This window comes from Schistocerca gregaria, chromosome 8, assembly GCF_023897955.1.
Source record: "Schistocerca gregaria isolate iqSchGreg1 chromosome 8, iqSchGreg1.2, whole genome shotgun sequence".
Classification (NCBI taxonomy): domain Eukaryota; kingdom Metazoa; phylum Arthropoda; class Insecta; order Orthoptera; family Acrididae; genus Schistocerca; species Schistocerca gregaria.
In genome coordinates this window covers 84,366,152-84,393,366 of record NC_064927.1, presented here as the reverse complement: position 1 = coordinate 84,393,366, position 27,215 = coordinate 84,366,152, and the positions used below count along the sequence as shown (strand labels likewise).

General features: G+C 40.2%; 1 protein-coding gene across 1 annotated transcript in view; it reads left to right on the top strand.

Annotated features, from left to right (window-relative positions):
- LOC126285291 (protein qui-1) overlaps positions 1–27,215 on the top strand; it is a 1,482,105-nt gene that overhangs the window by 1,390,292 nt on the left and 64,598 nt on the right. The window contains exons 25-26 of the mRNA XM_049984579.1: positions 2,708–2,870; positions 10,456–10,654. Coding sequence (XP_049840536.1) covers positions 2,708–2,870; positions 10,456–10,654 — 362 coding nt within the window. The remainder of the gene's footprint in view (positions 1–2,707; positions 2,871–10,455; positions 10,655–27,215) is intronic.

Below are 27,215 nucleotides of genomic sequence, written 5' to 3'. Positions count from 1 at the left end.
TGGCAGGCATAGCGACAGGCAGGCACTTATGTACTCTGTCAGGGATGCTACTAGTGGCCGCTGCAACCACGTGTTCCACTGTGGCATCCTCACTCTGGCGGTGCGATGGTGCAGAGGCCTCTACGGGTCTTTGACGTCCATGACGTCTGGTGGGGATTCAAATTCCACGCCGCGCGGTACCAGACATTCATGCATCGTGGGAGCACAATTGGTACACATGATCTGTCCTAACAAAGGTGAGGTTGCACATGGCACTGTTGTAATGGTCACTTGGGTGGCCAGTGTCTGATACATAGTTTATGCACGAAATGCAGAATCCACATCAGCATGATGACCTACAAGATCTTTGCTCATCTCGTTATCGTTTTCGAAATGCAAATGTTGATGCACACTCGCTGGAGAGGCAAAGCCTGAGTCTGCAATCACATATTGCACTGTCGAGTGGGGAAAGTGTCGAGGTGACAAAACTGCATTAAATTTGTTGTAGAATCCAGTGGTGAAGTGACAAAATGTCCTGTTCTAGGTGAAGGAGAAAAAATACTTGAACTATGAGGAAACGGCATGTGAATTCTTACTTAGGGTCACCACTGTGGTATTTTGGTTGGGTTGTAGCCAAATGAAATACAAACATTTCTATAAGACTAGATATATTTCATTACAGATACTCACATTACAATAAGTTGTACAGCCAACTGAACAAGTAAAATGGCATCGGCCGTTAGTTTAACAGAGTCAAAGAACTTGCAATGGCGGAGATATGTCATTTGTACTTGTCAATGCCACAGACCCAATATGGAACCTTGGCAAACTCCATGTCTGACAACTAATAAATCTAACTGATGAGTGTTGACTGTCCCATTTACTTCATGTGTTATCTCTATGAGCTGTTTTCTTTCATGGAGTTATGATGTAATCCAGTGATACACATTCCCTAATATCTCAGTTCTTGATCTTACCTAGTAATTTATCATCACTGATGGTATCAAACATCTTTGACAAGTCTAGGAATATACTTGTATATTCCAGCCTGTCTACGGCGTATAGAGTTCATACAGAAAAGAAAAGATTGCTCTTTCAATAGAGTGATTTCTCCTAAAACCATGCCATTAGTGTACTATATTTACTTATGAAATTTGACAGATTTTTATAAAAAGAGTTTCTCTAGAATTTTAGAAAACACACACTTTCTCCACGTGCATGTACATCATAATTACTCTACCATGCAAACATTGTGGTTACACTCATCTGGTGCGAGATGTTCTTGAGGGTGTCCACTGGGGGCCGAGCTGCATATTACCCGTAGGTTTGATGTGGGGTGATGGTGGGGTGAATGGACTGCTGTTGCCTGTTGTGGGGTTTCTAGTACCTCCCTTCATGGAAGTCAAACACGCGCCGGAACAAATGGACACGGTCAGCCCATGGAGGGATCTGCATCCACAGCGGCAATTACACGCAGCACCTCTCGCGCAGCGAGGGCACCACCGCTACGCCACGTGTGGACAGCGGCCAATAGCTGCTCCCCCCAGTTTCGTATACAAGGACCCGCTCTGGTACTCGCTCTGGATTGCACTTGTATCTCAGCGGTACTGCGTTCTGGTCGTTGATTGTTGTTGACATTTTCCTGGCTCTGGTTCCGAGTGGATTTTCTGTTGGTGTTTGGTGTTGTGGTTTCAACAAGTCTCCATTGTTTATCTCTTCCTTGTTGTGTTGATCATAGTCGGTTGTTGTTGGTCTGTCGTCCGACTCGTCCTTGTGTTTACTTGGTGATGCGTGCCCAACCCGCAAGCGGCTTCCCCTCCTGGCAGCTCCGATCCGCAGCCCAAGGCGTTCCCACGGTTGGTTTTGGTTACTACAGGGTTGTGAACCACTGAGGACTACGGCAGGGACAAAGCCTCTCTGTTGGTTCTAGGTCCCCAGTTCCATACAGTACAATACAATACCATGGTAGTTAAGGAAATTTCTAAATGTAATGTCCATGTTTTCATGAATACCAGTCTGTAGTTAGCATGATGTAGATAATGACATTTTTACTCTGCTCCAGTGTGTGGGATTTTTGCCTTTCATGGGCAAGTTCTCTGCTGACTGAGCTATCCAAGCATGACTCACGATTTGCACTCACAGCTTTACTTCTGCCAGTATCTCGTCTCCTACCTTCCAAACTTCACTGAAGCTCTAAGAAACGATACTGCAGAGATATGGTGTAGTCACAACCTGGGGGATGTTCCTAGAATAAAATTTTCACTCTGCAGTGGTGTACACTGATATGTAACCTCCTGGCAGATTAAAACTCTGTGCTGGAACTCGAATTTGAGCCTTAGTCCATCACACAGTTTTAATCTGCCATGAACTTTCATATCAGTGCACACTCTCTGCAGAGTGAAAAGTTTATTCTGGAAACATCCCCCAGGATGTGGACTAAATCATGTCTTCGCATATCCTTTCTTCCACGAGTACTAGCCTTGAAATGTTCACAGGAGAGTTTCTGAGAAGTTCGGAAAGTAAGAGACAAGGTACTGGCGGAAGTAAAGTTGTGAGGAACAGTTGTGACTCATGCCTAGGTAGCTCAGTCAGTAGAGAATTTGCTGCGAAAGGCAAAAGTACCAAATTTGAGTATCAGTCTGGCACACAGGTTTAATTTGTAATTATCATGGCTCACAAATGTGTGAATTTCCATTTTATTCACCTTTTTTTTAAAATTTTCTTTCAGTTTACGAATATGGGCTGTAAACAGAGAAGATGAGCGTTACACAGTGTCTCACAGTGAAGAGATTACCTGTTTTGTCCTAACGATGGATTCTCAGTACGTGATAACAGGCTCCAGAGACATGTCACTGAAAGTGTGGCAGGTTGCAGGAGGCAAACTAGCACAGGTATTTCCACTTGTCCCACTCCTTATGTGTCACAGCACTCTTAATATTGAGATATCTGAAAGCTAATATAGCTGAATTTACAGGGTAATAGTGGTCTTGTTTATTATTTTTATTGTCATATTTTCTTATGGATTAAATTGCTACTCGCACATTTCAATCCAAAGAAGAGAGCTGTATGGTGCATGTTATCAAATACTGTTCTTTTTTTTCACTTTACAGTCATTGTCTAATATTCAGCATATATGTAAATAAATAGCTAGTAGATGTTTAACAATATTCTTCAATACTCCATATGTAGTGCTTTAAGATTTAGAATTATGGCAGTGAGTGTACAGCTATCGATAGTTAAAGTTACAAAGTGTTAGCTACAGATACGCTTATGTTATCTGTATGATAAATCATTTCTGGGTACAGAATAAGGGAGGGACAGACTTAAAAGGAAGGAATTAGCCATTCAGTCTAATTCAGTTACATCTCAGTCAGGAGCATGATGACATAAATGCCTACCAAACACTGAAGTAACAGGTGAGTATTAAACAATGCTGATTGTTCAATAACACTGTAACCAGAACTGGTAAACAAGAAGGATCATTTGGTATATAAAAATACAAACAGCCCATATCTCTGTGCTATGCTGAACAATTATTCAAAAAGTTGTAACAGTCTGGTACAATACTTATGTGGAAACACTTACACATAGCTTCAGGATAACTAGCATAAGTTTCGAAAACAAAATCCGTTTCTGGCCACCAGAATGTCATCCACATAAATGATTAATTTTTAAAATAACTTAGTTCCCAAAACTAAATCCAAAGCCCTGATAAATTCAACAACTGATAAGTTTAATCCAAAAGGTACTACACAGTATTGAAAACTTTTCCCATTATACAAAAATGATGTATGTTGCCTAGAACTGGGTTCAAAAGTAATCTGAAATCCTGATGTCAAATCCAACCTTGTAAAATAATTTGCATCATAAAATTTATACAACAGTTCCTCCATTGATTCTAGGTGGTCTGTTTCCTTTTCCAAAAAATTATTTGACAACACTTACCCCCCCCCCCCCACCCCACCCTCCCCAAAAAAAATTAAAAATCTCTCTCAAATCTACTGCATGGTTAATTGCAGGAATTAAGAAATGTGCAGGTACTCTTAGAAATCTGGGTTGGCATTCAAAGCGTAATGCGGCTTTATAACCATATCTTAGATGCTACAGGAAAGTATACAGAAATGTTATTCATGCAGCAAAAAACCTGAACAGTGATTTAATTATCAGAAAAGGCAGCAATACTACTAAATCAGTTTGTAAGGTCATAAACCACAACATTGGTAAATCCAAAGTGACAACCAATAATCTTATCATAAAAAAGGGAGGAAAACTGTTGAAGACCCTCGATGTGTTGCAAATATGTTCAATGACTACCACATTAACAGTGCTAAAAATCTTATGAAGAACCTGGGGAACTCAAAAGGTAGTAATTCAAAAATTCCAGCAAATGAAAAGACAATGTTTTTGTACCCAGTTATGCATTCAGAAGTAAGAAATGCAATTGATAAGCTGAAAAATAAAATGTCCTGTGGATGTGACAGTATTCCTGATAAGGTCATAAAATATAGTGCAACCAAAATAATAATTGAACTAGTTGATATTCTTAATAAATCATTTAAAACGGGTGAATTCCCTTCTGCACTTAAAAATCAATAGTAAAGCCACATTATAAAAAGACTGTCCATACAAAATTATAGATCACTGTCACAACTTTCAGGTTTTGCTAAGTAATTGAGAGGATTATGTATGAGATACTGTTGAGTTTCCTAAACAATGCAAAATTCTAACTAATGCACTTAATGGATTCAGGAAAGACAGGTCTACAGAAACAGCTGCATATCACTTCTTGGAAGATGTTTTAACTGCAGTGGATATTGAGGACTTAAACTGTGGAATATTTTTAGATCTATCCAAGGTATTTAACCTCATCAGTCATGATGTTTTTCTAGAGAAACTGTATTGCTATGGATTTCATGGAAAAGCATACAGCTGGTTTCAGTCGTATCTGTGCAACAGATATCAAAGTTTTGAATTAATACATAATGGCACCAAATATTACTCAATATCCGAAAGTCAACTGTAGTGTACCCCACAGTTCTGTTCTAGGCCCTCTGCTCTTCTTAGTTATTATTAATGATTTTCCTAACCATCTAACAAGAGCAGAATCAGTACTTTTGCGGTGATACGAGCCTTATTATTAAGGGAGTTAGCGAAGATGAGCTACAAGAAAAAATAGCTTCAACAATGAATGAGGCAGCTGAATAGTTGAAGGACAATTACTTAATTATAAATGACAAAAAAAACTTGGATGAACTTTAGGCACATAAGGAACAATGTAAAAAATAACACAAGAGTAGAGATTGGGAAATATCTGATAGAACAAACGTCTTTTACTAAATTTTTAGGTGTATGGCTGGACAATAACTTGAGATGGGAAAGACATGTTGAATTATTGAATAAAAAAACTTAGTAAATACTGTTATATATTAAGAAAACTTAAAGAAAACTGCAATTTTGAAACAGTACTATGTGCCTACTACTCTTACATTCATTGTAATCTAAGATATGGTATTATATTTTGGGGGAATACAGGTTTTGCAAAAAGTTGTTTTGAGCTCCAAAAGAGTGCTATTCATATTCTGAAGGGTGTTGCCTACAGAGATCCATGTAGAGGACTCTCTTAAGGAGTTGAAAATTCTGACCCGCACTAGTTTATTCATCTATGAATCAGTATGTTTCCCAAAGTCAAATCAAGAATTCTCTTCTCTAAACAGTAAATTACACAACTATCAGACCAGAAATAAGCACGATTTCCATAGAAACATACATTCAAAATCCCTGTACCAAAATAGTGTGCTGTATCTACCAAAAATAATGTTCAATGCCTTACCAAAAGAAATAAAAAGCATACAAAACTTACATAAATTTAAAAAAGAATAGAAGAGGCTACTATTAGGTCATATAGACACAATAAAAAAACACACAAACACACACACACAAATATCAAGCTTTCGCAACCCAAGGTTGCTTCATAAGGAAAGAGGGAAGTAGAGGGAAAGATGAAAGAATGTGGGCTTTTAGGGAGAGGGTAAGGAGTCACTTCAGTCCTGGGAGCAGAAAGACATACCTTTGAGGGGGGGGGGGGGGGGGGGGGGGGGGGAAGGACAGGCATACACTCGCACACACATACCCATCCGCACATATACAGACACAGGCTGTAATTCAATAACAGCAAAGTTCTTCGAACAGCCCATTACAGATTCTATATAGTCTACTCTTTCATTTACACTGTTTATTTGTCTATTTACCTTATTAACACCTGCCCTAATTGTTTCTACTTTCTGGTCCATTTTTACGAGAGTACTGTCAATTTTTCTAAAATTTATTTCAGACAGTTTACCATCTAGTCTACTATCTAGTAACTAATAAAATTGTTGTAGTATGTCTTCCAATTGTTGAAACTCATGGAAAGGTGAAATTATACTACTTGATTAATTCTCTTGGCTTTGAATGTTTAGATTTGGTGTCAATCCATGCAGAAGCCAACCCAATCTTGTTATGATTACGTCTTGGCCACATACCGAAAATATATTGCTTCTACACATTTTAACTGATTTTACACAACTTGACAAGATAAAAAAAAACCACTTCCAAAAACCAACTTCCCTATAATATTTTCAATGTATGTCATGCAATTATTTTTGCCTGACTTAAGCATCCAATTTCACTACTCTGTTACGTAAATAATGTTTTCGTACTCATCTGACAGTCCATGCTGCTGGCTGTTGGTGGCGGTCCATTGATATTCTCACATGTCCACTTTTTCCATACAGATCCTAGTTTCCATTCACGTCCCAATACTGGTATATGACACAGAATATTGTAAACAATTATTTCACCTTAAACTTAATAACCAGCAGCATACAATTCAGTTTTATACACATCCCAACTACTTTCACCACATTATAATATAATGTGGCAAAAATGTTTTGTGGGTGAAGTTTGGGATGTGTGTCATATCTTAACACAAGTAAAATAATGGTTAATGTACCACATTGTGTTACAGATCTCCTTCATCAGTAAAATAATATGTATCTTGAGTAATACACGGTGCTACTTCTTGATGCTGCTGTAGGTTCATTTTGATGTTCCTGCATTGCCAAATGGGGGTTATGTAATGGCAGAAATAAGTTTCAGTACTTCTTGTTCACAGAGAATTTTATTTTGCATGCTAAATGTTGGCAGCGAATGTACAAAGCCTGTTTACATGCTGTTGAAACAAAATTTGGCCCAAGACTGATTTTAAGACTGACGTAAAACTGACCTATGGCGGTGTACAAACTGCCTCTATTTATGTGATTTTAAACAATTACTGTTATTGTTACATATTAAATTTGCACATTTAACAATTAAAGTTTTTACACATGGCTTCCAAAATTACACAGAAAATTACATGGAATAACAGTGAATAATTTCATACAAAGACAGGAAAGAATCTGTTCCTATTAAGATTATAAATTACATTTTATCATTGCCAATGACATATTTTGTTAATCAGAATATATTATTTCATTAACTAAAAGGAGAATTATCCTATTATATACAGTTGAACAGAGCAATCAGTTTTATTGAATGAAAGGCTTAGATTCAATTAATTAAATTTTGTATGAGTAAAATTTTACATTTTCTGTATAATCGTAACATCAACTAGAAATGACCATGATTGATCCTGACTGAAAAATCATTATGTCATATTTCTATTAGGGATACAAATAATTTCTGATCTATCAAAGTGTCAAAACAGTTGTATCTCAATGACTAGAAACTCCATAATTACAAAATCATTTTATTCCTACCATGTGCCTGTAGATTGTATTGTGTGCAACTTGCGATGGTACATTAGCTTTTAATCCAACATGTTTCCTTCATTCTATATACTGATTAGGCCCAACATAAACAATGTCAAAACAATAGCTTAAATTAGTGTAAATTACTAACTTGCTGCACAAAAAAATCTTCGGTGTATTCGAATCCAGATAACCATAAAACACTAAGTCAAAGCAGCATTTGAAATTGGTGTAAATTAGTAATATTAAGTATATGGCCTCTTTGGGAGAGTGGGGATGAGACTGGAATAGGACGCAGGATCCCAAAAGGAGTCTTGGTATTATACTGCCTACTCAAAGATGTCTACATCAGTACCTCCATCTATATCAACACTACCAATTACCAGCAACACCTCCACTTCGACAGCTGCTGTCCATTCCATATTAAGACATCCCTTTCATACAGCATAGCCACCCATGGCTGTCACAACTGTAGTGACAAGCAGTCTCTCCAAAAACCAAGGCTCTCTCTGAGGCCTTCACAGACCAAAATTACCCTCCAAACCTTGTACAGAAACAGGTCTCCCTTGCCTTGTCTCTCCAGTTCTCCACACCTCCCAAAGTTCCACCATCAGGCCAAACAGGAGCACTCCTATGTGACTTGGTACCACACAACACTGAAGCAGCTGAATGACTTTCTCCTACAGGGAGTCAACTACTCTCATCGTGCCCTCAAATGAAAAATATCCAATTCACTATCTCTCCCACACCCCTCCCACAGTAGTATTCAGCTGCCCACCAAACCTATACAATATCTTGTCCATTACTACTTCATCCCCACTCCCAACGCCATGCCTCATGGCTCATAACCCTGCAATAGATCTATATGCAAGACCTGTCCCATACATCCTCCCACCTACTCCAGTCTGATCACAGGCACCACCTATCGCATCAAAGATAGCACTACCAGTGAAACCAATTATGTAATCTACAGACTGAGTTGCAACCACGGTGCTGCTTTCTACATGAGCATAACAATCAACAAGCTGTCTGACCACACAAATGGCCACCGACAAACTGAGACCAAGAGACAGTTGGACCAACCAGTTGCTCAGCACGCTGCCCAACACAGTGTACATCATTTCAGGACTGCTTCACAGCCTTCAGTCCTACCAACACCACCTTTTCTGAATTGGGAACAACTCTCCCTGCAATATATCCTATGTTCCTGTAATCTCCCTGGCCTCAACCTGCATTAGGACCTGTCCTTCACCCACCTATCCCCTTCCCTGCTCCCATTCTAGCACTACACAGCCTTCTATTCCACCAATTCACCCACTACTCTTTTTCCCCTCCTCTACTGCTCTCTTTTTCTGCTCCCCCCTGTCCCTTTCAAAGTTCCCAACTGCACCTAGTAGCCCAACCATGTCCCTCCATGCTCTCACAAGGAGCCTGACACCCTCTCCCAATCTGCCCCAGCCCCCACCATACCTCCATCACCCACAGATTGCTTTTTCCACCAAGTACAGTTGCTCGCAGTCTGGCCTCAGTGGCCAGAGACCAGGGTTGTTGCGCCGTGCATTCATACAACTCTGGCGGTTTCCAGTGATTAAGGGTTGCAGTGTGGTACTGGCGTGCAAGACTCACACTCCGCCTTAGCTGTCGAACTTACTTGGAGTTACTTCGCCGATCTTCTTTCAGCATAGTCGGCTGCGATATTCTGCCCAGCTTCATCTCCGAAGCATAGATGCTACTCTGGAGGAATTTCTATACTTTTAAATAACTCAGTACACTCAAGAATACTTTGAATTCAATCTCACTATGTTTCTGTTTTCATACAGTAAACATTTCCTGTAAGCTTGACACCTTCCGGTCCGACAAAAGCTATTACAATCATCTTTCTATACATACACTCTATAAATCTCTCTGAGTTTAAAAAGACAACTGTCCCAACTTTACATCAATAAAAAAGAGAATGAATGAATAAAAGTCTCTTCTTTTCTTTCAACAACCTTCAATAGTTCACACTAACAATGTTTTATATCTCACAGAGTATGATGCGTTTACTCCATTTACAGGACATGTAACTTCTTAGGCATGCTCGGTGACTACCTGCTTGCACCGATCGTCCATCCAATACATGTCCATCCTGTACTGTACGCACATAATTGTGGGGCAGTAGACATAGTTCTACTTTACCACACTTATCTCTAAAATAGCATGTGATCGAGACAGTGGAATTACGAGAGTCACTAGAATTTACTCCGAAATTCTCGAGGCACTACACAGCGTGGTCGATGCACGTAAGACGCAGCCACCGCCTTCTTGAGAACCATGTGCCAATGCTTCAGTGGCAGTAGTGAATACTTCAAAGTGCTCACCAAGAGGACATTAGCTTCATTGCGCTAGAAGAGTATGCTGTAAGATAGTATGGACTGTAGGTGTGCAAAATAAGCTTGCAGTTCCATCTACAGATCAACACAGTGGTTGTATCTATGAAAAGCAGGCAGAAGTGGGCCCTTTGGTTAACATGTCAATGTATTTCGTTTGGATACCCAGTAATTTCTTATGCATGGAATTGTAAAATATCACATTGCCTTTTTTATTAAATTATTTTAACTGTGAGTGAATAATCTGGAGAAAATAATTTCTGACACTAAGTTTTTTAAGATGCTATTGATGAATAATAGTATTTTTCATTCTTTTTCAGGTTCTTGTAGGTCATAGTGACCACGTAACATGTGTTGCTGTATCCATTTTAAACAAATCCCTTGTTGTCTCTGGATCTCGTGACTCAAATCTCATTGTCTGGGATATTAACACAGGCAATGACATTCATATCCTCAGTGGACATTTGGGTTGTGTAACTACGGTGAAAGTATCAGGAGACGGCAGCCTGGCAGTGTCTGGTAAGCAAATATGATGTGTTATAAATTATTTTCATAGCAAACATAATTTATATATTATTACAACTTCTTGGATACCAGGTTGAAAAAAGAAATGTTGCCTTCTAAAACAGAACTGCTTTACAATCATTAACCAGCTCAGAATCTAAATATATCAAGACTGCCTTTTGAAACAATGAAGTCTTGAGTGATGAATTATGGTATCTAAGTAGCAATGTATAGCACCCACTTACAGCCCATTGAGGGCAGCAGCACGTCATGACGTGGAGACACCAAAGTGTAGAAGAGGTGACAGGCAACTAGCTGCCCACAACCCTGGGTTTCATTAGGGATGGCACCTGGGTTTGGACATTCCACTCAGTGGCATCCTAGATTTTCTGGATTTCATTGCAGTCAGATGTTGTGGTAGGCCACACAAGCATCCTCATGTTGACGTAAGGTTCCTCAAAACGTTATAATAAATTCTGTAGCAATAAGGTGTTACATAGTCTTTCTGGAGACACTGGTCATGTACAGAATGCTGTAGAGAAACAGATTGATGCACGTGATCAGATAGTATATGTCAGGGAGACAATGGAAGACATATCAGTACACCTCTGCGTGCCTTCCCCACCTCCAACCATTACGTCTCCCCCACCCCCTATTTGGCGGCATAACAGAGGCTCCTTCACTCCTGTTTGGAACAGGTGGCTTATAAATTTGCCGTGGTTCTTTTTTAATATATAAAATTTTATTTATTATCATATTTCTGGTTTGCTACCTAGAAACAAAACGAAACAGTCTAACTCCTGCTACCATAGTATAAATGAGAATAAAAATTAATTAATTACATAACAAAAAAGTATGTCAGTTTTGCTATCATTAAAGTGTATGTGCAAAACTGGAATCATCTACTTCTGTACTAATTAATAAACCGTGCACATGACATTGTTTTAGGTTGCAGCCGGCCACATTGCACCCCTTTTGAGATCTTGGTCCAGGCCTATTGTGTCTGCCACTCATTTTTTGCTTCTTCATTGATTAATCTCAGCATGTTTTGTTCAAAAGATTACCATTTAGAATGTCGTCATGTTATCCATTGTCTTATCATGAAAGATGTCACTGTCCTAGAATTCACAAAAACATTAGTAACTCTTCTTCCTTGCAAATTTATAGCAACATTCTTAAATAATCTCTATAATTATAGGTGATGCAATATATTATAGTTTGGTTTTTTGAGTTTGTTCTGTACAATCAGGCAACTGTTTATCATCGTACTACTTTTTGTGGAGTACTTCAAAAGCAGTGGCTTTCTTGGTTATATTTCCAGTACCTTACTAATACTTCATTAACCTGTTGATCAAGGGCTGTACTGTCTGTGAGATTTATTACAATGTGCCTATATTCAAAAATTTCTCCCTCCTTACATTGAACAATGGTTCTATTACATATACAAGAAGAGCATTTGTAGTTGTGAATTGTAATGCATATAGCAATACAAAGTCTGCCATTGTAGATATTGATTTTCTTGACCAGCCATCATAAATTGATGTGAAGCAGAAAGCCCTAAGACATATAGCATTTCATAGAACAGTTTAGATGTCATGGGGGAGGGGGAGGGGGGGTGTTCATTGCAGTTGACAAAAATATTGTCTCTACTGAGGTCAAATTTCAGTGTGGCACTGAAGTTGTCTGGTGGCTTATAACAAGTCTAAGTGAAATCAAGTTAATTGTTAGATGTTTCTACAGGCTACCCAATTCAACTGTGACAGTCTTAGAGCTATTGAGAGAAAGTCAATGCTCAGTAGTTTGAAAATGTCAAGATCATGCATTACTGGTTGGAGGCGACTTTAACCTACCAGGTATAGACATCTATGGATTATCTTGTGAAGTTCTTTTCAACACATTTTCCAAAAACTGTCTTGAGCAGCTAGTTCAACAGTCCACACACAATAGAAATATTTTAGATCTTGTAGCTACAAACAGGCCTCATGTAATCAATAACATCAGTATAGAGACAGGGATTAGTGACAATAATGGCACCATGGCGACTTCAGTTACTAAAGTTAATAAATCAATAAAAAAGGCTAGGAGAGTATTTCTGCTAGAAAGAGGAAACTGACTGTTGTTAGCATCCCCCTTAGACGATTGACATAATTTTCTTCCAGTACGATGGATATAGAGGAATTGTGGGCATAGTTTAAACGGATTGTAAATCATATTCTGGGGAAGAATGGGCCTAGTAAATGACAGAAAAGACCCACCATGATTTAACAATGAAATTCAAAAAAATTCTGAGGAAGCAAAGTATGTTGCACTCTCAGTTCAAAAGAGTATGCACAAATGAAAACAAACTAAAGTTAACAGAAATTCACAAGCCTGTAAAAAGATAGATGCATGAAGCTTACAACAAATACCACCATCATATCTTAGCAATTGATCTTGCTGAGAACCTGAGTCTTACATTGAATTGCTATGGCTTCTACACAGTCACTTGTTGTCCAGTGTGAAGTGGCAGTAGAAGATATCAAAAGTAAAACTGAAGTTTTAAATTTCACATTTATGGAACCATTCATGCAGGAGAATCGTACAAACATATTATCATTTGACCATTGTACAGACACCTTACAGAGGTCATGGTAATAAGCATCTGTTGTGTAGAGATACAACAAAAAGAGCTGATAGCAAAAAGTCACCAGGTTCTGATGAAATGTCAAGAATTTCAGTTTGGTTTTACAAAGAGTACTCTACAGCATTTTCCTCTTACTTAGCTTCCATATATTGCCCATACCCAAGCAACTAGACAAAAGCACAGGTGATTCCTGTATACAAGATGGGTGAAAGAACAGATCCACAAAATTATAGAATAACAGCTTTAACATCTATGTGCTGCAGAATCCTTGAACATATTCTCAGTTTGAATATTATAAAATTCCTTGTGGGGGAAAAGCTTCTGTCCACAGATCAGTATGGTTTTAGAAAGCATCCCTCCTGCAAAACTCATCTTTTCTCAAATGTGATCCTGCAAACCACAAAATGAAGGGCAACAGGTAAATTCCAGCTTCTTAGATTTTTGTAAACTATTTGACATGGTGCCATTACCAGGTATGTTGAGTGGCTCAAAGACTTATCAAGCAACAGAACACAGTATGTTGTCCTCCCCTTCCCAGCCACCTCCTTACTCCCACCACCCAGACTGCTTCTCCCATCATCCAGACTGCTTCTCCCATCATGTGCAGTTGCTCACAGTCTGTTCTCAGCAGCCAGGGATAGTGGTCATGTGTGTGAGAGTTGCATTTTCATCATGCGTGTGTGTTTTTTCTCTAATTCAGAAGAAGGCATTTCGACTGAAAAGTTTTGAAACTCAACTTTCCACAGTATGGTGAGTAACAATCTATCTTTTCCATAATATTGTCATTATTCCATTCTGGATTTTCCATGTTTTGATTTTCCCTAATGGCTTTTCTTCCATCCCGTAACCCAGTGCTGTGTTCCTTTGTTACTATTTCCTAATGCATCACTACATTCAATGTCTATCATTTTCTTTCCTGTGTTTTACTTATTGCATTCCAAACTCTGCCACATGCTCTTACTTGCGAGCCACACTCAATCAGCCATCTTGTCCATGCACAACACATTTACAAGACAGAACTGACTGTTGATGCAGCATCCCACATATCACATTACTCCTGCCAATATCATTAATCCTAGACCTTCAAATTGATCACTCTTCCTGCATAACTCTTGTTTATTTCTGCATGTTATTTTTCACAACTTCCTGTGCCACATGAACTTGTACATCATTCTAATGAACCCTCCCCACTTTTTCTCCTTTCTTATTCCAGTTTGCACATACTAACCTCATGTAATACAGTCACATCTGCTGTTGGTGTTCTGCATACATATCAGAACCAGATCTAAAACCTATGTTATATCTTTTTGTGTTTTCACGTCAATTTCAGTTTGTTTTTGTCTTTCATTGTCAGCTTACTCCCACATGTTTCATCTCATTTCCCCAAACTTCATCTGTTCCATCCTTTTATTTATTTTTCCTACATACTTTGATGTATTTTTTCAAATTTTTTGCTCATATTTTTACCTTATTTATCTATTTTTACACATTTTTATCAGCCACCATGGATCCTTGCTGCTCCCATCTGTACCAATACACAAACATTTCCTTATCTCTAGCTAGAATCCAGTACCACATACTGTTCTGGTGTTATTGCTTGACTCATAGGTTCCAAACCTCCTTACAGTACCTTCTCTCCATCCACAAAATTCCCTTGCTATGCAATCTCATATTTCTGGAACCCATATCACACTTTGAAACTCTTACCCTCCAGGAACTACAGCAGCATGCACAATACCACCTCAAAAAAATCTCCAACCTGTTCACTTTCTACTCCCCTCTTGAACTACCACTATACACCACTCCTATGACAGCCTCCAAACCTCTCCCACATCCACTCGCACTGACAAACCCTTCCTTGCAGATCTATTAAATTTGCTCCATCTTCAAACTCCCTCCCACAACCATACAAAATCCAGAAGCTAAACTGGCCCAAAACACAGTCATGATCCTTTCTCCACAGATGTATTAGTCCTTTCCAGATGCCTTACCTTTTGCCCCACTCCCATATTTGTTAAATACCTTCTCTCCCTCTCCTGATCGCTATAGCAGAAACACTTTTTCACCACCAACCCTACCAAACAGGCTCAACCAAAGAACAATGTAGAGCCCTGCCTGACTCAGTTCACTCCTCAATCTAACCGCTATCCACCTCTACTGCGTTCAAACCTTCCACTGTTAAGGGGAGTTAGAACAGAATTTTTTTTCACATTTTCAGGTTTTTATCTCATTATAAAATTAGCAAATTTTCTGAATAAAATGATATATATATATATCACTTACAAACTCGCATGGGAAGTAATTTATTTTATTTTTTTAAATATAATCTACACCAGATGAAAATGTTAATTCTTATGTGCATTACTTCAATACTTATGTGCATTGCTTCAGTAATTTTTTATATGGAAGGCTGTGGATTATTGTATTATAAAGGTTAAATTACATGTTTGTATAGGTAGCACTGTCAAAAACAGTATTGTATCATTTCAAAGTATAAACACACATTGTACATCTAAGTGCTAACGTTTTTCCAAGGAGAAGTGATGAATAGGTTGGTAAATCTCTCAAAAAGTTAAGTATGACTCCAAAACGAAGTGTTTTTACGAAACATGGGTTTCATGGTAATAGATTTTCAAATAAAGGGAAACATTGTGCTCAACATGTGGCATGTGAAATTACAGCCAATGAAATATGGGCAAACTCATCAGGATCTAGAGAAACACCCATTACTGCTTCGAAGATTAAAATAAAATGTTGTGATACACAATTTTTTCAAGATGAAAGTGATGTAAATGGTAGGTTAGGTTATGTTCTGTTAGATTTACACATCCTAACCAGGGTGTTTGATGAATGTGTTTGTTGTAGAATATGTGGAGGGCCAGTTAGTTTACATGAAGACAGCGAGCTATCAAATGGACTAACCAGGAAACTTATCGTTATTTGTGCCAGTTGTATATATACTCATTCATTTTGGAGTTCTGATAAGTGTAAAGATAATTATTTTGAAGTAAATGTTAGGTGGTTTTATGGATTGGGAGCTACTGGCAAAGGACACACTGCAGCAGAAACAATATGTGCTATGATGAATATGCTATGCACAGAAGGATTTATGGAGCTGCTGTGGAATCTGTTGCATGTGAGTCAATGAAGTGTGCTGCAAATGAAGCTGCTGAGATAAATGATGGCATGACTGACATATCAGCAGCTTTTGACAGTACTTGGAAGACATGCAGCTACAGTTCTAAAAAAATCTGTTGCTACGGTGACCAGTGTGGATAATGGAACAGTAATAGATTTCCAGATTATAACCAGACATGTTTGCTTTTAATGGTGCAACATTGGTAGGGTGAAAGTGCTGCAGTATGTGGGAATTAATCCTGGAGCAACCTGCATCAGAGAACCTGAATGGATGGACAAGGTTTGTATTCATAAAGCAGAGTATACAGCACAGTTGGCCACTAAGGAGTCCATGGAAGAAAAAGAGGATGAATCTCTGAAATCAGTTTGAGTGGATTACTCAAAGGGAGTAATAGCATACGTATCCCGAGTCAAAAAAGTAAACAAAATTTTAACTGTGTAATAAAAAAATTATATTTCTGAAAGCAGTGGCTGAAATGCAATTATTTTAGTTCAAAAGACTCAAAACATACATCATACATTTTAATGTCCTGTAAAAGTTTCATGTCAATGGCTTAGTGGTTCATGAAATACAGGGAAGCCAAGTCACTAAATTTAACATTGTTGGGATGGGGCATTCCAACTCCCCTTAACTTTCCAGAATTTCTTAAACTCAAACCTTGATTCTCTATCATTCACCAAGTCTCTCAACATGCAGGCTAACCTTACAACCACAGAAAGAATTACACTCCACCACCCGGAACCTAATCCTGACCTTACAATCGTATCTGCTGACAAATACTTCACCACTGTTGTTCTGAACCACAATGATTACTTGGCAGAAGGACTCAGCCAGTTATCTGATTCACCCACCTACAAACCCTGCCACAATGACGCCATTCCAGAAATCCAGAAAGATCCCCAGTCTCTCCTCAAATAGCACATCCTAGAACCTCTTCCCAGAGCCTCTCTCCCACCTCTCCCCTACCACTCCCCACACTCCTACCTTCTATATGCTTCCTACAATCCAAAAACTCAACTATCCAGGGTGCCCCATTGTGATCAGTTACTGTACCCCCAATGAAGGAATCTCTGCTCCTGTAGACCAACACCTTCAGCCTACTACTTGCAACTTATCCTTCAATGTGAAAGATATAAACAACTTACTCCACTGACTCTCCATGGTTCCTGTTCCTCTTATCACGCTGTACCTTGCTTGTCACTATGAGTGATGGCATACAGCATCTCTGAGGTAGCACTGAGGTGGGGATTTTCCCATATGACCATTTCACAACTCTGCTGTAAATATCAGGAATCCAGTAAAACATCAAATCTCTGACATCACTAGGTCCGAATAAAGATCCTGCAAGAATAGGACCAACAACTACTGAAGAGAATTGTTCAACGTGACAGAAATGAAACTCTTCCACAAAATACTGCAGATTTCAATGCTGGTCCATCAACAAGTGTCAGCACACAAACCATTCAATGAAACATCATCAATAACAGTTTTCGGAGCCGAAGGCCTTCTCGTGCAGCCCAGATTACTGCACAACATAGAGCTTTATGCCTGGACTGTTGAAGACTGGAAACATGTTGCCTGATCATACGAGTCTCATTTCAAATTGTATCAAGCAGATAGACGTGTACAGATATGGAGACAACATTATGAATCCATGGACCCTGCATGCATCCTGTCTGGTCACCTGTATCCATTCATGTCCATTGTGCTTTCTGACAGACTTGGACAATTCCATCAGGACAATGCAACACACCAGATGTCCAGAATTGCTACAGAGTGGATCCAGGAAAACTCTTTTTGAGTTTAAACACTTCTGCTGGCCACCAAACTCCCCAGAGAGGAACCTTATTGAGCATATCTGGGATGCCTTGCAACGTGCTGTTCAGAAGAGATATTCACCCCCTCATAGTTTTATGGATTTATGGACAGTTCAGTGGGATTCATGTTGTCAGTTCCCTCCAGCACTACTCCAGACAGTAGTTGAGTCCATGCCGTATCATGTTGGGGCACTTCTGTGTGCTCGCAGGGATCCTACACAAATTAGGCAGATGTAACAGTTTCTTTGGCTCCTAGGTGTATATCCTCACCCACAATTACTTCTCCTTTGAAGGTGTAACCTACAAATAAATCCAGGATACAGCAATGTGCACCTGCATGGCACCATCCTATGCCAACCTATTCATGGGCCATCTAGAAATCCATCCTAACCACCCAGAGTCCCAAACCACTCACCTGGTTCAGATGCACTGACAACATCTTTGTGATCTGGAATGTGGATAGGATGTCCTCGCCCTATCCACATTCTTCCAAATCTTCAACACCTTCTTCCCTTTTGCTTCACATGGTCCTTCTCAACACAACAAGCCACTTTCCTTGGTGTTGATCTCCATATCAAAAATGTGTGCATCATATTTCCATCCACATCAAACCTACCAATGACCAGAGTACCTTCACTTCGACAGCTGCCACCCATTCCATAACAGGAAGATCCTTCCATATGGCCTAGCCACCAGTAGTCATCACATTTGCAATGATGAGCAGTCTGTATTGAAATGCAGCAAGGTCCTCAATAAGGCCTACACAGATCGTAAATATCCTCTCAACCTTGTACAGAAACAGATCTCTCACTATCTCCCAAAGTCTCTCTGTCCAGCTGCAGAGGAGCATTTCCTTCATGATTCAGTATCAACTGAATCATATTCTCTGCCACAATAGTGACTACCTGTCATTATGCCTTGAAATGAAGAATGTTCTACCCATTACCCTTTTCACCCCTTCAAAAGCGATATTCCGCATTTGACCAAACCTACACAATATCCTCGTCTGAGTAACTGAGTTGCCTGAGGATGTAGATGTATGTGGATGTTGCGTTTGCATAAGTGTGTGCATGCATGTGTGTCTCTTGTTGACAAAGGCCTTAATGACCAAAAGCTATAATTGTGTGAACCTTTTTCGCTGTGCCTATCATGACTCAGCATCTCTGCTATATGGTGAGTACCAACTTTCCTTCTCTAATATTGTTACATTCCATCCTGGATTTTCCACTGTATAATATTCAGTGTCTCAAAGATGTGAGTCGAGAGAAACAGCAGACTACACTTCCAACACCCGTCGTGTTAGCATAATAAGCAGTGATGCGAACTAGGCATCCCAGTGAACAGCATACAGTGTTTCCCTCATACCACTTGTCTCCACTCCACTGCACCTGTGCTTGGGTGAGGTTGGATGGTCAAGGGAAAGAAAGGAGGAATCGTCTTTTTTCCCTCTCCTGTCATGAAGTTGTGATTGTCTATGCTTGGTGCGCAAAATCAAAGTGTATTCAGCATCTTTCTGACCTGAACAGTTCTGTGCTTCCTTGTTATTGTACAGATTTACAATAATGTTACAACAATAACATACAAACACTTTCAAATACAGTACACAATACTAAAGATGTTACAACTTTAAAAAAAGAGAAAAAGGTTAACCAAATGTAAAAATAAAACATAAATACAACAAAAGGAGTTTATATTTTATAAAATTAATTATTTTACCAAAAAAAACTTATCATTAAATTGTTAATAACACAAATTCCTCACTAGTTTGAGCAGCTTTTTCGATCCTGTCCTAAATATAGTAAAATTTAATATTAATATAGCACAGTGTCGTGTCCTGCGGTCGGCAGGAAAGAACTAATGACCAAGTTTGAACACATTTTATTTAACTATAATGACTTCTTGGCATGCACTAATTTTCAAACTCAAGAACAATGAAAATCACTATAATTCTTGTGGTGGCAAAAGCCAGATAAAAGTTACAAGACAATGAAAAGAAACAATACCAACCAAAATACTATGCTACACAATTCCAGAGTGGCATTGTGTCGAACACAATACAAATTTCTAAAGAAGCTTACAACAAGTGTCTACTGGAATAGAGCCGATGAAGGTATTGGTTGGAGCTGTTCTAGCTGTAGGTACACACTGCGGGTCTCACTTTGCTAGCGTGCTTATAACACCGATTTAGCTGAGTGCTACACTAAGTCACATTAGTTCCAATTGGTGGATCTCTGTCACGTGGCTTTTCACGAAGTAGTGCCGTATTTATGCAGAAGGTCTGTTGATGTTTACATTCACTAGTGATGTTTTGATATGAGCTCATGTAGGGAGATCGGCATCCCACCTTGCTTGTCTAACTGATAAGGGGCCACTACAACATTACTCACCCTGGGAAAAGAATGCACAGCACCACACATGTCCATGGGAGTGGGGGTGTCCAGGTCGACATCCATAGGTTTGTGCTGTCAGAGGCTGGAAGTGGTGATGCAGCAGGGGTAGCTGGCGGCAGAGGCAGCAGTTGAGTCCGAGCTGAAAGCAGAGGTTTTGTCACAGTGCAGTCATCGACAGGCACTAGCAGCTAACCTGGGACATCATGGCCCACCAGGGGGTGGGGACGGAGGTGGTTGAGGTGCCAGCAGGCAGCAGAAGCATTGGCGCACCAGAGAGATGCCATCACCTGGCCGCAGAGCTTGATGATGATGGCGGGCACCCAGGGTGCCCATGGGTGAGAGAAGATCTGCACCAAGACCTCCTCCCCAATGCAGGAGTGTGTTGGAGTATGGGCGGGAGGGCGAGAAGACTCAGGAAAAAGGACAGATAAGGGAGAGTGGAACGGTCGACCATGAAGTTTGTCCACTGGACTTTTACTGGCATTCATGTCAGTGCTATATGTAGCCAAAAAAGAAGTGCAGCCTCCTCCACTGGGTGATGGTTTAGTAACTTATTGAGATGGATCTTGTAATGTCCACACAAAATGTTCTGCCTGGCCATTTGCTGCAGGGTGAAACAGGGCGGTGTGGATGAGAGAAATCCCATCAGCAGCACAGAATTTGTTAAATTTGGTCAAAGTAAACTGAGGATCGTTACCCGTAGTAATAGCTTTGGGGAGACCATTGACACCAAAGAGGCACTGCAAAATTTTGATAGTCTCAGCACAAGTGGTGTTCATCATGCAGGGTACATAAGGGTATCCCGACCCAGAGTCAATCGAGATGAGCCACAAGGACAGCCCTGCCAAATCCTAGTGGAACATTCCCACAGAGCAGCTGAATCTGGCCACAAAAAGTACTGGCACAGAGGTGCTGCCTGTCATGTTTGGCACATGTTGCAGACTGACACAAGGGAGGCAATATCTTTATCATAGGTGCACCAATAAAGGTGTTGGCTGACAAACTGTTTGGTGAGGACGATTCGCCAATGGCCAGCATGGAGGAGGTCGAGGACACAGTGGCGCAATGCATGCAGTATAACCACCCCGGGAATGTCTGAATCACTATGTGAAAGGATGACGCCACTGCGGGAAAAGAGACTGTGCCAATGATCCCAAAAATGCTGGAAGTCTGCATCACAGACTTCACGACAGCTGTTTGGCTAACCCACAGTGATTTGGCAATGGAGAGCTTTTGGGGTCTGATCCTGAGCAACGGCCCGCCGGGCTACATCAGCATCCAATGGAAGCGCATCCAGATCTGCTTCCATGTTCATTTCCAAGTGGAAACAAACCAAGAGGGAGGTGTCAAACTCATGGTCCACTCCTGAAGGCACCCGGGAAAGGAAATCGGCGTTTGCTTGCCTTTCAGAGATGCGATAGACAATATCAAAGTTGAACGTCGCGCGAAAACCAGCGCAAAAGCTTCCCTTTCAATTGGACTATATTTGGTTTGAGTAACGGTCAATTTCATGGATGTGAAGGCCACCGGCTTCTCAACACTGTTTACCACCTGCGAAAGGACTGCATCCAAGCCATAGTCCTTTTGCATTGATGGCAGCGATGAGGGGCAAGGTGGTCGGGGGAGAGCCAACTTGAGAAAGCCTGCTCACACACCTCATCCCATTCCCAAAAACACACCCTTGCACAACAGCCCAGTCAGGGGCGCTGAAATCTCGGCAGCGTGGTGTATAAAACGCTGATAATAGTTAATTTGACCGAACACAGATTGCAGTGGCTTCACGTTGGTTGGAGGAGGCAGGTTTTGAATCACCTCGACATACTCCTTAGAGGCATGTAGGCTGATGGCATCAATTGCCCCAGATAACTGATCTCATGTGCAATGCAGGCTAGCCTCGGAAAAAAGCCTGAAACAGCCTATCCAGCTTGTCTGTGGTTCCAAATAACATTGAAAAATCACGAGCACACGCAATGCCAAACAGTAGGCACTTGTACTGGAAAAGGGCCACATGAGATATTTATGACCAGGATGTGCTGCCTTTCTTCGTCCAACAGCAGTTGCGAATAAGCGTCGCGCAAATCAATTTTGATGAAAACGATTGAGCCTGGAAGACACGTGAGTATGTCATCCACTAATGAGACAGGATATGCATCAGTGATGGACTGAAAATTTACCATGACCTTAAAATCACCACAGAGGTGTAAAGCACCTTTCGGCTTCTCGACTAGCACAGTATGTGTCCCACAGCTACTATGTGTGACAGGAAAAAGGATGCCTTCATCTTGTAAGCGGTGAAGTTCCACCTGGAGCCTGTTTTGGAGAGCAAAGGGGACTAAGCGAGCCTTGAAAAAACGAGGGATAGCAGAAGGAAGAAGCTGAACATCAGCAGTGAAACCCTTCACCCCTGGTGTGGAGAATGAGAACAACGTTTCGAATTTTCAGAGCAACAGGGCAAGGAGGGGATCAAAACCGCCTGTACCTCGTCCTGCACCGATGTCCAAAAATGTCCAAATTCAGAAAGTTAGTAGCGCCAGGGGAGCCAACCACGAAAACCTGAGCGGTGAAGGAATAACCATTGTAGGAGATAAGTGCTGAAAAAAATGCCACGACTGAGATATGGTGATTACTGTATGGAGACAAAGCTGTTGTGCCCAAGCATTGGAATGTGGCACCATCTACTACCGCAAATGGAAGATGCTGTGTCAATTTGGAAGACACCAGGAATATGTGTGACCTCTAACATAAGGAGGAAATGTGTTTCTGACTGTGGAATGATGGAGAATACTTGTCCATAATGGAATGCAAGGCTTCCAGGTCCTGTGGTGACAATTCATGGTGAGCCTCTGTGTCAGCAGGAAGTGTGGCATGTATGCGATGTTTCCGTGAAGCCTGACACTCAATGGTGATATGGCCTGTTTGGCTGTGAGCCATGCACCTTGGATAGATGAGCCTGGACATGATGGAAAATGTGGGAAAGACTTTCTGACACAGCTTATACCATAGAATCGATGAGACTCCCACTCGGCACTAGGCAACTGGTGAGCCACAAAAAGAGCTGGATCAAAACACAGTGGTTGTAGCCGGTGAGACTGTTCAAACACATAAATGATTGGCAGACAGGTGTCGAGGGATGGGTCCTGTAACTTCAAAGCATCAGCCCGAACACCCTCGTCTGTTGTGTGAAACACCACATCACAAACAACGCAGAGGCATATGGCTGCTTGCAGGCAATGTTGGCGCACTGGAATTTGCAATCACGGGAGATCCCTGGAGCATTGAAATCCATTCCTGATATGTCTGGCCCATGGGGACTTTCAACAAGTAAAGGAAGTCTCATGGGTGGAGGGGTACTTGTGCATCAAAGTACTCAAAAAGGCAGCCCTTAATATGGGTAAACAGAAGATCTCGAGGTAATTGTTCAGGGTTCAATTGTTGAACTAAACAATACACCCATGGACGGAGAGTTGCTAAAAAAAAAAAAAATTAAAAAAATGAAATATCCTGGCTTTCATTGTGGATCCCATATGCTAGTAAATGTTGCTCCAACTGTTTGAAATAATTTTACCATGGTTCGACAGACCTATCGAAAGCAGGAACCATTGATGGAGCCACATGCAAAGTAATCAATTTACCCGTGATGGAATCAACTCTATGAGCTACATCTTCCAACGCTGGGGAGTGAGGGCAATGTTCTGACTTTGTGAGCGCTGCCTAAATCTGCTGTAGAGTTTATCAAGGACTGAAGAAATTCTTCTCAGGAATCCATTTCTACTGAAAATGAAAGTTTTATCCTCATTGCCAATAACTATAGTGCCCTGCTGTCGGCAGGAATGAACTAATTGTCACCAATAACTGTAGTGTCCTGCTGTTAGCAGGAAAGAACTACTGACCAAGTTTGAACACATTTTAATTAACTATAATGACTTCTTGCCATGCGCTAATTTTCAAACTCAAGAACATCAACAAACACAATAATTCGTGTGGTGGCAAAAGCCAGACAAAAGTTAGAAGACAATGGAAAGAAACAATACCAACCAAAATACTATACTACACAATTCCAAAGTGATGTTACACTCAGCAAGATACAAATTTCTACAGGAGACTATGGTAAATGTCTACTGGGCTAGAGCCAGCTTATGTATTGGCCGGAGCTGTCCTAGCTGTAGGTACACACTGCCGGTCTTATCCTCCTGGCATGCTTATAACACACCGAACACACTGCCAAACATGAAATCCTTTATTTCAATGACTGATTCACAGCCTGTGCCACATGGATCCTTTCCACCAACGCCAGCTTTTCTGAATTCCAGGTGGGAACTTTCCCTGCAATACATCGTATGTTCCCGTAACCTTCGTTATTCGCTGTCCTCACCAATCCAGGCCCTTCCTCGCTCCCATTCCAGCACTACACAGCCATCATTCCACCACTACAGCCAGTCTTTCTATTTATTTCCCTCCTTTTCCACTCCCCCCAAACACACACACACACACACACACACACACACACACACACACACACACACACACAGAGCCCTCCACCTAACCTGCAGCACTTCACTTTCCACCATCCACACTTTGAAAAAACACAGTACTTCCAATTTTCTTCCATCAATAAATATAACACATCAACATAAGTCAGTAGACAGGGTAGAGCATACTAAGTTTTTGGGTGTACGTATAGATGAAAATCTTAATTGGGAAATCCATATTTTGGATCTTCTGAAGCGACTAGGTTCAGCAACTTTTGCAATCAGGATAACTGCCAATTTTGAGGATATAGAAATTAGTAAGCTAATATACTTTGCATACTTTTTACTCTCTGTTGCCATACAGAATAATATTTTGGGGTAACTCAACATTTAGACAAAAAGTATTCACTGCTCACAATAAAGTGGTTAGAATAATGTGTGGGGTTCATAGTCGCACATCCTGGAGACATATTTTTAAAAGATTGAGAATTATTACAACAACCTCACAATACATTTACTCAATGAAATTTGTTCTCAACAACATGTACCAGTTTAAAAACAACAGTGACATTCATGATTATAATACCAGAAAAAAGAAAGACTTACACTATCCTTTACTCAACCTATCTTTGGCACAGAAAGGGATAAAATATGCTGCTATAAAAACTTTTGACAAATTAACAGATGAAATAAAATGTCTGACAGACAGCAGTAATAGCTTCAAAAATAAATTGAAATCATATCTCCTTGAGAACTTCTTCTATACCACAGATGAATTCTTGAATAGGAATAAATAAATCTATAAGTATAGTATATGCATTTGTGCCATTTAAGGGAATGGGGCAAATTAGAAATATTCATCTTTAATCCTGGATTGTAATATTAAAAAAATCTGGTTTCATATGTGCATTTCTTGTGCACTTGACACGTTCCACATCATAACAGCTACCGTACCGTATGATTGATCAATAGAATACGCAACCAACTAACTATTATACCACTGCTCATAAGTCTATGTGATCTATTTCCATGCTTTTGGCATCCAGTGATTGTGTTCCTGTGCCTGAGCTTCCTGAGATTTGGTGAGCACATGTACATTGTGGAGCCAGTGACTTCTGTACCAGATGTTAAGGTGGTTTGGGGTGGTCACAATTTATTATCCAGCACTGAACTGACAAGTGATTTGCTGTTCTTTGGTCCATACATTCATTGCAAATGTTTGCAGTAGTCAATAGCAACAATACCAGCTTGTTGGCCACATCAGTTGACTGTGTGGGCTTTAGTTTTACTCAGTTGGAGGTGCCCGAAGTAAATCCTTAGCACTGTAGTGTGTGAAAAATGCAGTGCCTCCACAATGTTGGCTATGAAGTGCCCCACACATTGGGCACCCACATTCAAGTACTCTTGCATTGCATTTCTTGCCCACTCTGTGCTCAGGTGCCATGCTAATGAAATGTACAGGGTCTGCTGACATCCCAGACGAAAGACACATCCAACTCTCCCTTTCTCTTTCATGAGAGGAGTGCTCTTTTCTCCAGCACAGCAGCTGTCTCTAATGTAACTGCTCATATGTGTATTCCCAGAAAGTACCTATAATAATATCACAGTGCAGTCCTGAAAATGGCTGTCATCATCTAGGAAACAATCAAGTGATGTGCAACATGGCCTTTCAACAAATATAAAACACAACAAACATGACAAAGTCATCAAAATACATAAGGGATCCATTGGTTTATTTTCATGTATTGCACAATGTTTTGTCTCTGCTTTCAAAATATTTATCCATCTATTTTCATTGCCCATGAATTTTTCTCAGTGTACTAATAGATAGAAAGCTTCTAACTACTAATCCAAATTGATAATTTCACTTTTCAGAAGAATACAGTAACCACCTACATTGGACAATAACAAACTTATCTTCTCTTTACATCTTGCTTAAATGCATTTCTTTTTTCCTGTTATTCACTTACGCTGCTTGTTTTTGTTACATGTACTCCGTCAATTACACTGCAGAGCTTTTGTACACATATTCTTCAAATACTTACCTTCTTACCTTCTATGTTTATTGTTAATATTATTTCCCATAGTTTCATTTACTTCTTGATGTATTAAAGGAAAATTCAGTCAAGAAAAATATT